Source organism: Arctopsyche grandis, chromosome 10 (genome assembly GCF_051622035.1).
Source record: "Arctopsyche grandis isolate Sample6627 chromosome 10, ASM5162203v2, whole genome shotgun sequence".
NCBI classification, from domain to species: Eukaryota; Metazoa; Arthropoda; class Insecta; order Trichoptera; family Hydropsychidae; genus Arctopsyche; species Arctopsyche grandis.
Genome location: NC_135364.1, coordinates 19,761,469 through 19,774,361, shown reverse-complemented (window position 1 = coordinate 19,774,361; position 12,893 = coordinate 19,761,469). Strand labels below are relative to the sequence as shown.

The 12,893-nt window shown below is 31.5% G+C and overlaps 1 protein-coding gene across 2 annotated transcripts in view; it reads right to left on the bottom strand.

Moving 5' to 3' along the window:
- Positions 1-57: 57 nt before the first annotated feature.
- Positions 58-12,893, bottom strand: part of LOC143918144 (katanin p60 ATPase-containing subunit A-like 2) — a 145,173-nt gene continuing 132,337 nt past the window's right edge. Inside the window, exons 1-6 of one of the 2 annotated variants that reach the window (XR_013261100.1) lie at positions 3,170-3,553; positions 2,689-3,093; positions 2,400-2,596; positions 1,416-1,654; positions 1,199-1,361; positions 58-1,038 (exon numbers count right to left, since the gene is read on the bottom strand). Coding sequence is in view for 1 of the 2 variants with exons in the window: in XM_077439863.1 (XP_077295989.1) it covers positions 1,212-1,342; positions 1,416-1,654; positions 2,400-2,596; positions 2,689-3,093; positions 3,170-3,487 (1,290 nt within the window). In the remaining variant the exon portion in view is untranslated. Of the gene's footprint in view, positions 1,039-1,198; positions 1,362-1,415; positions 1,655-2,399; positions 2,597-2,688; positions 3,094-3,169; positions 3,560-12,893 lie in introns of those variants that run through there. The other variant, XM_077439863.1, reaches the window with a different exon arrangement.

Sequence of the window (12,893 nt, the reverse complement as noted above, 5' to 3'; positions counted from 1 at the left end):
TTTCAGATAAATATTATTTATATAATTAATTTGTACCTAATCTTATTTTTCCTTTTTGTGATATTACAATTGTGTAAAGTTAAATGATTGTTTTATAATTTTATTCAGTTGAACTTGTTATTTAACAAGCTGTGTTACTAATGTTATTTCATATACAAATCCAATAGTTGTTTTCAACTGTTCTCTGAACATTAAGTAAAATAACAATATAAACGATTTTTAAAAATATACAATAATATTGTTTAAAGACTGAAATTAAAATCAATTATGAAGTGATATCCAAACGTTCTGAAAGTGTTTATCAAGTCTGAATTTTCACTAAGAATATGTTTTGTTTCTTTTAATTTAATTTAATGTTTTTCTAAATATCTATCTTACTTTTATTTGTGAGAAAAATTATGTCACGAGTGACACTTAAGCATTTACACACGTTAATATCGTGACCAGATAGATGCACAGGGGCCAAAGGAGTCTCCGAATGAGGCACGAAAGTCAACCAGAAATTGTTGTTATTATGTATGTATTACATATAGTGAAAACATATTCTTTGATCTATCACAGTAAAACTAGTTATGATTTGATGTCTTTTGAAAAATCGTATATATCAATATTTAAAATTAAAAAAGTAATATGTAATTGTTGTTCAGTGTCCTATGTATGTATTAGAATTATGAATACACTATGAAACCCCTTACATAAAACATATTTAATATTTACAAACGTGTTTTTTTAGTTCTCTTCTTATTCTTAATACTGTAAGATTTAATTGTCACAAAATCGATCTCGAGGTGCATCAAATTAATTCATTAATAATTAAAATTTGTCTGTGATAGCCATAAAATAAAAATACATATATTTTTTATTTGAGGATTAACAAATATTTGGGTTGAATTAAATTTATATATTATTAATTGTCTGCGATTTTGTGCTATGTTAATGTTGTGTAAAATTTCATTTATATCAATTTTTTTCTCCTCGCAATTACAAATATTATTTTATATGCATATTAGATACATATGTATATCACTAGTGTATTTTCTGAAAAAAAAAAAAATGAATAAAATATGTATACTAAAAGAAAACTTAGTTATATATATTATATTAGTAATTATATTTGATAAAACTAGACTACACTCTAAATCTTGTATATTTGTCAAATAAAATAATCTAATTTACATTTGTATTTATTGAATAATACCCAATTTAATTTCTCACTCGGCTCCATTACTATGAGACCACTCGAAATATTTCTTCACGTCATATTTTGACGACGGCTTAATTTTCTCTATTGAAACATCAAAGTCCATTTGATTCAACTCGCGACGATGCAACTCGGCAATATCTAAAACACAATAAATATTCTATGGTATTTTTAAATATTTTAGCTACTGTCCTACACACTTGATTTATCAGACCTTTCGTATTTATATATTTTCTGATATTAGACATGCACGCTTCCCTACAGACGTTACGAATATCAGATCCTGAGTATCCATCTGTCGCTTCTGCTAGTTTTCTAAAGCAGATTTGTTTATCATAAGCAACACCAGACATGGTAATGAGACGTCTGAACATCTCTATTCTCGCTTCAAAGTGAGGTAATGGAATATAAATGCGTTTTTCTAGTCGTCTCAACAAGGCTGGATCAATTTCCCTGGAAGTTTAATGGAAATCAAATTTAATTACAGTTTTAAACGATATCTATGTATGTTAATATTATTTTTTATGATAACACAAACCAGGAAGGCATTACAGGCGGTTCGGTGATTACTAGTCATTAGTGAACCGGTCGCTCTAGATTGGTCACACGTGATCACCCGTCACACTAAAACTGGTTTCGAGAAAACTGGTCACACCCGAAAATTGGTCACACCCAAAAATTAAAAATTGGTCGAATTTTTGGGTGTGACCAGTTTTCTCATGACCAATTTTAGGGTGTGACCAGTTTTACTGTGACGGGTGATCACGTGTGACCGATCTAGAGCGACCGGTTGTCCTGTGACCGGTTCACATATGACTAGTAGTCCGTTTACCTTACAGGCAACCCCAATGCGCCTTCTTGGCCAATTACAAATATTGCAGCATTTTATAAGTGAATTACGAGACACGGAAAAACTCGCAAATCAATGAGACATCTATCAAATCGTACACAAACATATTTATTGCACATTAATCAAACATAAATTATTGGTGACATATTGTGTATATATAGGAAGGATTTTGGCCAATTTTTACCGGGAACCTGGATTCACAAATCAAGGTCTAACCCGCAGCATACTCTGAAATATTCATTTTCACTCGAGGCCCGGCCCTGGGATCGGACCCAGCACCTCACGACGCTAAGCAGAAGCTTAACAACCGAGCTATGCTGCTGGCTAAACATGTATATTATAACTTACCAAGGTAGATTTGAAGTAACCAAGAATAGTATATTATCAGCTTTTCTAGTAGCACCGTCAAGCTCTATGAAAATTTCTGTTTTCATACGACGTGAGGCCTCGTGTTCAGTCGGACAATCTCTTTTAGAAGCCAACGCTTCAATTTCGTCTATGAATATTATGGATGGTTCATAATAATGTGCAAAATCAAACAGCATCTAAAGTAATTTTACTTTTTATATTTGTTTTTATTAAAAAATAATTATTGATGATTTTCAATTTATTGACTAAATTTATGCAGACAACAAACCTTGATATTTTTTTCTGATTCCCCTCGCCATTTACTCACAATAGAACTTGAAGTTATATTTATAAACATTTTGTCGCTTTCATGAGCTATCGCTTTTGCCAACAGGGTTTTTCCACCGCCAGGAGGGCCGTACAGTAAAATTCCTCTCCACGGAGAAGTCAAACCAGTAAAGAGCTTTGGGTATTTGACGGGATATATAGTAGCCTCCTTTAACAATGTTTTTGCATTTTCCAAACCTATTATGTCATCCCACTTCACAACCTCATTGTTTATATTTGATTGACGATAAATATATTCAATTAATGTTTTGCTCTCTTTTGGAATTTCGGTCAGGAAATCAGCCAAAGACTTCGATTTGACTAGAGAATGATCGCAATCAATAGCATTGTTTGTAATATTCATGTCCTATATATTATTTTGGAATCTATATCAGTATGTATATATGTATGTATATATTACATATAAAAAACGTAAAACTTACATGTTGAAGCAATTTATTGATTATCATACTGCTTTCTATATTTGTTTCTTTCGCTTGATCTGAAGTTACGGTAGTATTTCGACTTATTTGATTTACTCGTTGATTTTTATCATTTTTATTTTCAGAATTCGGAATAGCTTTTGATCCGCCGTTGTTAAAATGTTCAATCTTTTTACATACCATAGGGTGTTTATTGTATTTCAATAGAAAATAATTACAATACTCCTGATATACTATTTCCAAATCGATATTATCGCATACTTTATAGTCGTTACTCAAATGAGCTTCAACAATCAAACTTTCTGCCGATTTTAACATTCCTTCATTTTGTAAAAAATTTACCACTAAGTGTAGTATATTTTTCTTGCGCAATTTTATTGAATTTTCTTTCTGGAATATAAACGAATTCCAAAATATTAATGAAACATTTTGAATTCAACTCGTTTATTTTAGAATTCGTGTCAGTTTACATCTAGTGAAAATTTAATAAAATTATTTTAAATGCTGTCATTAATTACGTTTAACATACCATTAATTAAGGTCAAAGCATGTTTACAACACGAGTAGATATACGTAATTATATACCAATTCTAATGAAGATTAAAATTTCATAACAGTCAGTGCGTATGTACGTAATACAAAAAACAAAATTATAAAATGTATATGAAATATTGCAAGCAATTTACGAACACTTATAATATATACAAAAGACGTATGTATTTCTGTGTACTATCTTTATCACAGATAACTTTGATATCATAAGTTCAATAAAGTTAATAGGTTAGGTTAGTTTTTATAAGGTTAGATCAAGTTACACAATTATGCTATTTATATATCATAATAAAATAGCGGAATAATGTAATATTAAATATACAATTTTTAGATTCTAATGTTTTTTATATAATACATATTTAATTATTTCTAACGAATTTTATTTATTACCATTTCTTTTGCTGTTCCAGTTACTACCGATTTTGATTTCACATCTTTGTTCATATTTTACAAGTTTTTTATTTACAATTGCTATTCACTGTTTAAATAAATATATTTTTAATCAGATATGAAAGCAACTATGTAAGTGAATTGGAATACTGTGAAATTATCTCTATGGTTACGATATAACTTGTTGGGGTTTGTGTTTCTTAATAAGTCAATAGCGAGGGGTTGATTTTCTCCGAGTATTTTGTGCAATTAATGGTTCGAATATTTAGCAATAAGATCATTTTCATACGCATTTCAATAATATTAATAAAAAAATAATCAGACGAAAGACGAGAGAAAATTTGTAACTAATGTATACAACATATGTACATATAATACATAGTTTTAAGAATTTAGAGGAATGAATTCTTTTGACGAAAATTTACGCCTCAGCGGTTTATGTCGAATCGAATTAATGAGCTATCAATAAAACCGGAGCTTTGATCTTCAATCGTTTTATTTTATGTTCGTCATTCAACCGTGCAAATCTCATGTCTGTGGAGTTGGCGATTTCAAAAATATATCAGCGTCCACAAAGAACATTTTAAATTGAAAGATTTTCAAATTATCCATTTTCAAGCGTATTTTTTAAACTTATATTAAGAGGGCTGTACACCCGAAACCTTAATTTTGTTGCCGTTCCTTTCTTCGATATATACATATATTGAGTGAATGGGACAATATATATCAATATATATTGAGTGAATGCGACAGTTGCGCTTCGACCAGATAATACGTATTTTAAATCGACAAAATCGAGGTTTCGTATTCTCCTATTTTCTCCTTCAAAACTGGACCAATTTTTAAAAAAATTTCATCATCGGCATAAGAAAGATATTTTCTGTGCAACTATGCGCGTATTTTTTTTTTTAAATCGACCGTTAAATAAGCACGCTGGACTCTTTTCGTGGGTGTAAAAAAGAGGCGATTTTATATATGTTTGGCGGCTCCTCGCTCCTATAAAAAATTACTAATCATTAAAATAAAACGATAGATGCATTCCAATGGTGGATATCCATAGCATATTAAAAAATAATTTCTCTAGTGCCATAATTGAGGAAGGGAGAAGTGTAATACGTTTGTCTGGACAAGGCGCTGGTGTCGAGCCCTCTTAACAAAATAAAATATAATATAAAAAGCCTAAATAACATAAAACAAGATAATAATATAAAAATAACTGGAATGATATCCTAGGTGTACGCGGTTTTCCAAAATGGGGGAAAATTCATGACTTGACAATATTTACAGTGCTAATTTGAATGGTTTTTCAATTGTGTTCATATATTGTTTTTTCCGATTTAGGTATATTGAGCAAATTTTACTTTATGAAATTCAATATCTGGTTAATACCGTAGATATTGAATTTCATGCTTCGTAAATGGTCAGACACCGCAATTCAATCATTTTGTCATTTAAAAAATACAAAACTGTATATTTTGTAGTCTGTGGGAACACGCACATTGCCGTGTGAGGTGGTCATGTGTACTCCACACCCTAGTGTTATAAAAAATTCATACGATTGTCACCAAACGAGGAATTGTTATTATGGCCGGAAACGGTTGAACAAATTATTTTTTTTTCGAATTTTTTACTCGAGAATTTAGAATTTAGAATAATTCCTTAAGCGTTAATTATTGCCGAAGACTATCTAATGATAATATTTATTTTAGCCTGAAAACATATTGATGTACTGTATCTATAATTAATTGTAAATTTCAATAAAATTAATGAGAAAATTTAATATTTTTCTCGAATTCATTTGTTTTCAAATAAATATTAAGAGGGCTGGACACCAACGCCTTGTCCATACAAACGTATTACACTTCTCCCTTCCTCAATTATGGTACTAGAGAATATATTTTTTAATATGCTATGGATATCCACCATTGGCATGCATCTGTGCTTTTATTTTTTTGATTAGCTATTTTTTATAGGAGCTAGGAGCCGCCAAACATCTATAAAATCGCCTCTTTTTTACACCCACGAAAAGAGTCCAGCGTGCTTATTTAACGGTCGATTATAAAAAAAATATGCACACAGTTGCGTAGAAAATATCTTTCTCATACCGATGATGACATTTTTTTAAAAATTGGTCCAATTTCGGAGGAGAAAATTGGAGAATACGAAATCTCGATTTTGTCAATTCACTCAATATATATATATATATATATATATATATATATATATATATATATATATATATATATATATATTAATATATATATATTGTCGCATTCACTCAATATATATATCGAAGAAAGGAACGGCAACAAAATTAAGGTTTCGGGTGTACAGCCCTCTTAAACATCCAACATATTATTCGCATAAATATATTACAACTAGTGGTTTTATCCGGCTTCGCTCGGTATTTGTAATATAAACCGCTTAAACATGGCTAATCTAACATTTTAATAAATTTATTTCAATATTTCTATTTTATTTAAATTTATTTGAATATTCCTTTGTTTTTTTATTAAATTTAACGTCACGGATTCTACCACCCAAACCTTATATACAAAGTATTTCGAAAATATATATTAGATTTATAGATATTTAAGTACATACATACATATGTTCATATATAAAATTATGAGTGTGTGTCGAATAATGTAATGACACAATGAAAGAACGCGGCTGGAAATTATTGCCTCCGTTTTATGAATATTTTATTACGCGGGACGCGGATGGTTCGCTTTATTTATTATGTATAGAATAGTAGAAGAGCGTTAGCATACAATATTTCCCTCTTTTTTCTCTTTTCGTAAAACGTCGAAAGTGAAAATGGAAAAGCGTCACACTTCGCATATTAGTAGCCGTGCCGCCGCAACATTAAAACGTCTTTAACGACTTCAATGGGAATACCTAACGTTACAGTAATGTCTGAGGAAATCCCCCCCAATAAATTCTGGAGTACTCCGTGGACCGCGGAGGGATGCTCCCTTGGAAATTAGACCAAGGTCATTATTGTTCAAAATTGTTAAGTAAAATTAACAGCGACATGTATACTTTATTCAATGAAATTTATTAGGGGTGGTTATAATATACACAATGAATATACACATACATATGTAGATCTCGCTTGAAATAGCTTACTTCTTTTAAGGCGCGCCTACCATACATATGTACAAATTTGTGCAACGCACACAGGCGGTCGAAATATAAAGGCGGCTGAAAAAAATGAGAGTCGAATAAATTATATTCCTTAAAAAATACGAAACACAACATCGTACTTTTTAAAATGCATTTGAGTTATCTTGTTGTACACTTTTGGATTGCTGTTGCAAGCTACAACTTGTAACATACTCGAACTATATAATTCGGAGAAATAATGAGATAGCTTCGGTCCGCATAGACCTAGGTCTTTTATGTTCTATTATTATATATTTGCGACTGCTAGATGTATTTCTTCAAAGATGTTGAGTATTGGTTGGTCATCGAAAGAACAATGTCCTAGATGTGGGATTGGTGGTAAAAACACTATATTTTCATGAATGAACTTGAAAACGTTCAGTCTCTCTTGTCGTCTGGTCCTGTTCAGAACTAAACGTTTTGGTTTTCTGTCTGCTTTTCTGGCTAATTACTTTATCTATGTACGTAGTAACAATAGATGAAGTTTTGTGATCATGCGAAAATTCGAACTCGAGATTTTGACTGATTCGAACTCGGAATCGATTACTGATCACGTTTTCGTGATCTAGAAAAAATGTGTGTCTGTGTGTGTGTGTATTTTGGGGATTTTTTGAACACCAGTAGTCCTATCGAACTGAAACTTAGTATCTGTTACTGAAATTCTTGTGGACACGACGTAATTTTTTAAATTTTTAAGTTAACCGGAAATGGTACCTCCCCTTACAGGTGTCCCCTTTTTTTAAGTTTTTGAATTCAATTATCTCCCAAACCGCTAACTGAATCGGACTGAAATTTTTTTACATGTGATAAAAATAATATTTTTTATAACCTTATATTTTTTAAATATTTTTATCTGAATCGAAAATAGTACGTTTACTCTAGAGAATCGAGGTTTTTTATGTTTTTCTCCGAAACCTTTTGGTTTATTGAACTGAAATTTCATATCTACAAGTTTAAGTATAATAACAAGTCATGTATACAATTTGGTAAGCATAAAATTAGACTTTCACACAGCCCAATTAACTGTCAACGTCTACTTTAACTATTCAAGATTAAACTTTCCAAAGTTAAATGATCCTGCATATTTAACAGGATTCGCAATTGCGATCAAACAGCTTTCTGATTGATGCGTTTGTGTTCGTGAACGAGCGCCTTGCGTGTCCCCGTTTGTCCGTGCGCATTAAATCTGGACATGGCTTTATGATTTTTTTTATGTACAAAAATAGATTCATTTGTTTATTTTTCATTTAAAAATTGTTTGCAAATAAATCTGTTTACATATATACATACATATATACAATTACATGCATAATTAATGGTCAATATCAATGGTATCCGGAAATGTACCCCCTGGACATATACCCCCCGGACACATACCCCCGGTCAAAAACCCCCTGGTCATTAACCCCCCATGCAAAAAACCCCGCCATGGATAAAAATATTTTATAAATAATGACCGGGGGTATATGTCCGGGGGGTGTGTGTCCAGGGGGTAAGTGTCCTAGAACCAATATCAATATCGAATATCGAGCTCTTGTTTCCGCATGTGCTTATAAAAACCATCCTAGGCTGATCGTGAATATATAATATTATGGAAAAGGAGGGAGAGGTCGTTATATTAACACTGTTATTTATTATACATATGTTTAATAATATTGTGTTGAACACTTCTTAAATTTTCAATTAAATAAATATGGGTGAAGCTTTTATATGATATATGTATATGTTTTAAGCTGATTAAATATGTATGATGAATTGAATAGAAGTTTGCGTGTCAGCTTGATGGTTTTTTTTAAAGGAAATACATACATATAATAGCGTAATTTATCCGAAGGCATCAATTCATTATGTGAAAAGAGATTAAAATTCAATTATGAACTTTTTTAATATGTCTTTCAATATTGATTGACGTAAGAAAGTTTCTTTTAACTGGGCCAACAGTTTTATTGTCGCCAAGCAAAACGAACATAAACGAACAAGTGCGCTGAAAAAGGATCGATCGAATAAAAAATTCAAAGTCACCACATTAATGCGGCTTCGACAAAGCATTCTTCCCCTGTTAAGCCCTAAGCCTATACCCACGTTGTAAACATACCTAAAGACTTCATCAATCAAAACTTCACCCCGTTAACAATATTACATGGTATTTACACATGCATACACAGCAACGCGCTCTAGCCTCGAATCGCACCATCAATTTACAATAACAACAACTATTAAAGCTTCAACGCTCGAATATGAGGCCTCGTTAAAGTTAAAATTGCTCTAATGTCGGTGTCTCTCGAGAGACAAGCAAAGGGACATTAAAACTAGCAGTAAGCAACTATCTCCACAAAACAGACTGCGTATGGAGTCGTTCGTTTGAATTGTTATCGTTTCGCCGATGGGTGGACACTTATATTTAATTCGACTTTTGCGGTCGCCCACGCTCGAATTATCTTCGGAAAATTGTTGACGGGCACTTAACGTGTTAAATATGTATGTAGAAACGAGGCTACACACGTACATAAGTATTAAGTACATAAATCGTACTGTGTAATTAAGTTTCGTCGAAGCGAAATTTTGGAGATTCATAGTACATAATTTAACAATTTTGAAAAGTATATTTATTTTAACCCTTTTAAAGATTTCCTAATTTCAGTACGCTACAAAATTTGTTAGCAGAATTTTGAGAATGCTTTATATTCGAAGGGCGTACTATGATCTTTGATTTGACCTACATATGTATGATATATGTATTTCTCTATCTATAGAAATTTTTCTTACTTAGCTTATGATAAGATTTTACTTTTCAGATGCCGACAGTTAACAGTACTTGTCAATTTTTGAAAATAATAAAAAAAATCTTGTGGAAAAATCGAGTCATCGATTCACACTCTCTTAATTCTAAATACGGTGCATATTTAGAATTTATTTATGAATGTAAAAAATGTAGATATGTATGTACATATGTGTAATTACCCAAAATGACATATGTCGCAAACCAAAATGATTTACTTCATCACCATGTGTTTCATTGGAAATATCCAAATTCAATAATGAATCTTTACTCGATGCATATCCTACATTGAAATCTATTTTAGAATTGTTATTATCAAAAATATCATATTTTATCAAAAAATTAGCTTTCTTTAAGAAATTTTGCCTGCGGTGCAACCGGAAAATATTAAAATAGATTTTTGACATTTAAATAATCTGAAAATTAAGAGTTATCAATAATAAATTTTGTAATAGTTATTTATTATGACAAAAAGGGTAATATTGTAATTTCAAAATTCTTAAATAAACCCCCTACCCAATAAAAAGGTATAGAGTTATAGTTTTCCCAAGGCTTTCCTCACAAGTGGAATAACCTAGCCCTAGGTCCTATAGGCCTTAGAGTCTTTCTTCATCTAAATCCGACTGTCTGAATATAATTTTTTTTTTACAAGCTTTTTATCATTCAACAGTTTTGCGCAGTGCGGCCCGTGAATAATTAGAAAATATATTAATTGGGCAATCTGTCAAAAAGGTTTTGCATCACTGCTCTAATTAAAACAATGACTACTAAAAATGGTCTCAATAAAAATTAGCAAACGAGTTGCAATTCTGGTGATTTTATAATATGTAAATATTATGATCTGCTGGTGTTTTGATAGTCTTCTCTATTAAGGGTTTCAAAATCGATCAATTCACCAGAAGGCTGCATTGAGAAATTACAATCGATCAGATCTTTTGAAAATTAATGATTACACAGAAAAGGAAGGGAAGATGGGGTGTTAATCGTGTATCTTCATGCGAGTCCTTCTTAAGACTTGGCTTACCAAGTCTTAAGAAGGCAACATACATACATATGTACATAGATAAGTATAGTTGAAATGAGCTGAATCGAGTTATCATTATATATGTATATACATATAATATTATGTCAGCATTGTACATGTTATAAATTTTATCCGTGAACATCATTAGAATTTAGCCAGGAATACTTAATCGTCAAATAAAAGTGCAACTCGAACTCCGAAAACTACTTCTGAAAATCCGGAAGTAGTACTTTTACTCAGAAACCTTTCGATGTATTGAGCTAAAATTTCCTATCTAGAAGTTTAAGCTAAATATCAAGTAATGTCTAAATACATTGTTCGATTTTTCTTCTACTTTTTTTGCGACCCTTTAAATATGTATGTTCTTCAATAAAAAATTTACTGCAGCCTCATAGGGCTGCGCCCCCTGTGGGGACAGTCGCAGTTTGTTTTCATGTCGCCACATCGTAAAAATTTTCTTAAAATTGTTCATAAGACTAGTTAAAAGTTTATACTATATTATTTATAGTTTAGATAAATAATATGAAAGCACTAATTCAATTTATACTCCAAATTGTGTGTCGGATTTTCTCGATTTTGTACTCCTTCTCACGACATTTAATAGTTTTCCGTTATGGTACAGTAATAATAATTGTCTGTAATCTAATATATAATTTGGAAAGAGACACTTTGCATATACATATGTATGTATGTATCCTTGGTTGTTCGTTCGTGGATCCGTGACGTCATCGAACAAATGATTCCATTTTTTTTTCGATTCATATACGCCGATTCGATTTTTTTCGATTCAATGGATTCGAAAGCCCCGGGGGCGAGGTCCCAAGGGGCGCCGGGGGGGGGGGGGCGAATTCTGGTATACATATAATTTCGAAAGAGACTTAGTATATATGTTTGTTTGTTCGTGACAGTCAATTTAATTAAAAAAACAAATGAGTATTCAAATAAATTTATATAAAATAAAACTATTCAAATAAATTTAATAAAATGTTTACTATTAGATTAGTCATGTTTAAGCGGTTTATATTACAAATACCGAGCGAAGCCGGGTAAAACCACTAGTACATATGTATATAAAGGTCTGTTTGTATGTTTGTCACGTATGCGTTCCTATACCATTCAACTGATTGCGATGAAACTCACAAGGAGTTAGTGTGTGTTTGTCCGCGATGGTTTCTGTAAAAAAAATGATCCAAAAACGGGAATAAGTGGCATTGCAACGCAATACTTTCAAATGTTTTTGTGTCGCCACCTGCGTTGTTAGGATAAAATAAACAAACAATAAAATAATTTCAAATATGTTCAAAGCATAAGCCAAGTTCAGATCTGAAAATCCCCTCTGGAGAAAGTCTGAAATGGCAGTCAGTAATAAAATATTTAGGAGTAACGTTCGATAAAAGAATGAGATGGGCACCTCACATTGAGGCAGTGAAATGCAAGGCTATGCGGGGTATATCCTCAATATATCCAATATTTAATCGCCATAGTTCTTTATCAACGCTAAATAAAATAAAATTAAATCGCGCGCTCATATTACCATTATTAACCTATGCTTCACCTGTATGGAATAACGCCTCGAATACTAACCTTTCCAAGCTCCAAGTAATACAAAATAAATCCCTAAAAATAATTTATAATACACCCATATATACTAACCTGAAAAAACTGCATGCCATATATAATATTCCGTTTGTTACAGACATTACTAACAAACTAACCAGTAGATTCTATGACAGAATCACTAATAACCATACTAACACACTTGTGAAGAGTCTCAGTACAACAAAATGTCTATACCCTTCAGGTATAAACAC